General features: G+C 38.2%; 1 protein-coding gene across 2 annotated transcripts; it reads right to left on the bottom strand.

Moving 5' to 3' along the window:
* Positions 1-311: 311 nt before the first annotated feature.
* LOC122308300 lies at positions 312-3,350 on the bottom strand. Of its 2 annotated transcripts, none has more exons than XM_043121548.1 (3): positions 2,700-3,343; positions 1,265-1,336; positions 312-623 (listed from the first exon to the last, which is right to left on the bottom strand). In XM_043121548.1, exons 1-3 carry the CDS (start codon positions 3,255-3,257, stop codon positions 621-623), a joined length of 633 nt encoding a protein of 210 aa, XP_042977482.1. In that variant the 5' UTR covers positions 3,258-3,343; the 3' UTR covers positions 312-620. The 2 variants fall into 2 exon arrangements, with proteins under 2 accessions (XP_042977482.1, XP_042977481.1); XM_043121547.1 differs by lacking the exon at positions 312-623 and adding an exon at positions 694-1,000 and having other exon boundaries at positions 2,700-3,350.
* Positions 3,351-3,609: the final 259 nt, after the last annotated feature.

Genomic DNA, 3,609 nt, shown 5'->3' with positions numbered 1-3,609 from the left:
TCCAATTCAAATATTAATAAATACAGTACCATCAGAGTGGGATAAAATTGTAATATATTACATTTTCTAATTTTCATCACATAAACTCTTTTATTGGACACAACATAACAAGTCTAGCATAGGCATGAAACATCTCACGAATGCCTATAATTTTGTGATGGTGCAGCCCCAGTAAGCATTTTGTGAGATACCTCCCAAATAGTGAATAATCAGGTATGTCCAACAAAAGAAAGAGAAGAAACATAATTCCTAAAGTGAAAGGTTTTTCAACATATTATGAAGGTATATTCACCAAATCATGGAGACAAAAGGGGGTTTAAGTGTGGCCAATCTATTGAATCTCCTCGTTTAGAAGGGAAAAAAGTTCGAGAATTTTTAATAAGAGATCGCTGTGCAAAATTAGATGTCAGAATCAACACCTAAAGCAATACCAATACAAACCACTCCAACCATCCCTTGTAGATTTTTACGCCATAAATGCATTATGAATAAACAGGTCTATTCCAAATATTTATACACAGCTTTGGTCCCAATGCCCTTCAATATTTTACCATCAACCAACCCTATGTTCAGCTCCCAACTCGTAACGGAGAATTTCTGCCATATTGATACTACCCCCATCACTGTCCAGAAAAAAAAAAAAAAAAAAAAAAAAAAAAAAAAAAAAAAAAATCTAGTTCATGGATCAGCAAGAAAACCTTAATGCTTCAGAGCATTTATTTCATTGTTGATTTGCAACAAAACTAGGAACAATGTAACAGAACTAAAAACTTTTTATCAGCAACAGGCGTTTGGAACAAAGTCCCGACTAATCCTAGGGGATAAAAAAACTAAAATAAAACAAAACAAGATAAATCATCCAAATCAATTCAAGGAACAGCATTGCACTAGTACGAGTTGGACTACCCATCATAGTTCATCTTGTCGCTTGCTTAATCTCCACTCAGTGCACAGGGCAAAACCAGATTATATTCAAAACCAGATTAAATCCACTTCCTTGCTACATAGGAATTGGACTAGCATTAATTAATAAACCAAGAACTGAATTTTTAGCTAGAATTAGAATGTGTTTAAGGAACCAGTAGAAAGGCTCTGACTCATAGGATGTGGCTAACCCAAGTACCAAAATTTTCAATCCCAAACCAACAACCAGGTTTGATATGATAACTTATCAAAAATAAAACCAGGTTTGATATGATAGAATAGTTTCTTATATGTGCAACTGTAATAGCGATTAACTAGTGCAAAGCAAGGAAAAGCTCACCTCAGGGTAGCAATCTTGGCGGACGATTGTCTGGTTGTTTGAATTTACATACACCTCGCAAGATACCCTTGCCTAATGGACATGTTAGGAACACAGTTAAAAAATATATTGAGAAAAGATTGACCTTGTAACATGCAAAACTAGACAAGGAACAGAATTTTGTGGAGTCACCATAAGAAACTAAAATTTTTCTTGTACAGCACTTGTTTCACCAACGGGAAGCACTGAATTTTTTGCAACCACATACTTGTATGGTGAAATTCAAGTGATCGGATAAAAATATTTCCAAAGAACCAGAACAAACGCAAGATCTCTAAATTTGCTACTTCCAGTTGTCTTTTTCATTTATTTGAGCTTGTGTTCAGTTCATGTTAGATGTACAGGAAAATAATGATGCTATACGAGAAATGAGAAGATAATAGAGTGGAGCTAGAAACTTATTCAATGCACATATCTAATGCAACCCATGTATGAGTATGCTTTACCAATCCGAACCTCAGTATGAGCAGATATTGTTGCAATCATAGCTACTGAAAACCACATCCATCATTAAAACAAAGGTACTCAATAATAAATTCAACCGATTTGAGTTTGACGTAAGGCCCCACTACTCCCCTACCATACATACACTTCAAATTGAACCACACCTTCTCCCTTCCTCTCAACACCATTCAAATCCTCTCAGGTGGACCAGAGTCAACAAGTATGAAATAGCTACAAGACTCCCCCCACCCGCCAAAGAAAAAAATCTGTGTTTTTTCCTTCTTTCTTTCATACTTTTTCTTTTAAAGAATAGAGTCATCTTAGTTTTTAATTGGGTAGGAGCATGATGAGAACAAAACACTCAGTAATCACATTCCCACCTTTGTAATAGCACTAGGCTTTCTAAGGTGTCATATGTGCAGCAATCATAGAAAATAAATATGCAGTCTTCATCAGATGAAAGTGATCAATTTCAACTCCCCTCACTTTCTCCAAACCTCAAATCTCAATCTTTCTTTTATAGCTTCAACAAACCATCTTTCTATCATTTGCACACCAAACCAACCCCTCGAAAAAACCAAAAAAGCTTCTTTATCTGCTGGTCCAGCAACTTGCTTCAATCAAGATCAGCCCATTCTGTCTCTACTAACTCCAGAAAAACGCTACAGCCTCTCCTCCACTCCAAATCCTAGATTCCTAACTTTTCCTAACCAGAACCCATCACATGACCACGAACAAAGTAGTTGAGTATTTTCCAGGTCTTCCAAGGTCAAAACTATATACGAGGAATTATATTCCATGCAATCGAAACCAAATTTAATACAATAATCACAATCAAGTGTCAATAAATAAATAAAAGCCATAATTTTTTATTCATTTCTAACGGAATAGTTTCCATTACTATATACAGCGCTTTCAAATATAAAATTATTGAATCATGAGTAAGGTTTACCTTGAGAGGAATTTGGAAGAAGAAGAGGCCTAATACTCCGTTCACTTCCGTATCAGTATCAAAAGGAATTACACCCCTGGCCAAATCTTCGATCAAGTAAAACGCGTCGTGAATGACCTCGTACCCATTGAGATCGAGCGTGGCGTTCACGTAAGACGAAGCTCTGGCCCTGACGCGCCCTCCCTGGGAGCTAACAAACCCTAGCTCCCTCCCTCGGTAGCCGACCGAGACAACCAGGGAATTGTAGTCCAAGGAGAAGAAGTCCCGGTTGTAGACCTTGATGGTTAGAGAGAACGATAGGTCGAGGGAGAGTCCATGGGACGATTTGACTCGGACATGGTTGAGCCGGACTCGGGCAAGTTTGATGGTCGGGTCGGACGGATAGAGGAGAAATACGGCTAGGGAGAGGAGGAAGAGAACGGTGGCGACGGCGAGGTAGCGGCGAATACAACGGAGACTCGGAGGTGGGCGGTAGAGAGGGAGGACGACGACGTGCTGGGGTGTGGGGGATGAAGGGAGAGGGCCGTAACAGGCGACATAGTCGTTCTTTGAAGTCATTCTCGTTTGGGCACGGCCTAATTGGATAGACGGGGTAAAATGTAGCCGTAGCCTATCCTACGCATCGTCCAACAGCAAAAAAGGAGCAAACAAAAACACATGTCGTTCAATAAAAGAAAATGAAAATATGTTAAGAATTGAGGAAGATTGCCTTTTCTTTCCTCTTTATCTTGTCAAGAATTCGATTGAGGAATTGGATTTCGTTCAATCGTGTTTGCATTTTTGTTCGCATTTTTGTTCTTTCTTGATCTATCAAAACCTTTTTTACAATTTGTAGGGATTAAATTAGCATCCTATAATTTAGTCTCAGGATAAAATCGAAAATCAAGAAATAAAGCTAATAAGAGATAGG

This window comes from Carya illinoinensis, chromosome 4, assembly GCF_018687715.1.
Source record: "Carya illinoinensis cultivar Pawnee chromosome 4, C.illinoinensisPawnee_v1, whole genome shotgun sequence".
Lineage (NCBI taxonomy): Eukaryota > Viridiplantae > Streptophyta > Magnoliopsida > Fagales > Juglandaceae > Carya > Carya illinoinensis.
The sequence above is the reverse complement of the archived record's forward strand: the minus strand, read 5'-3'. Positions and strand labels throughout refer to the sequence as shown.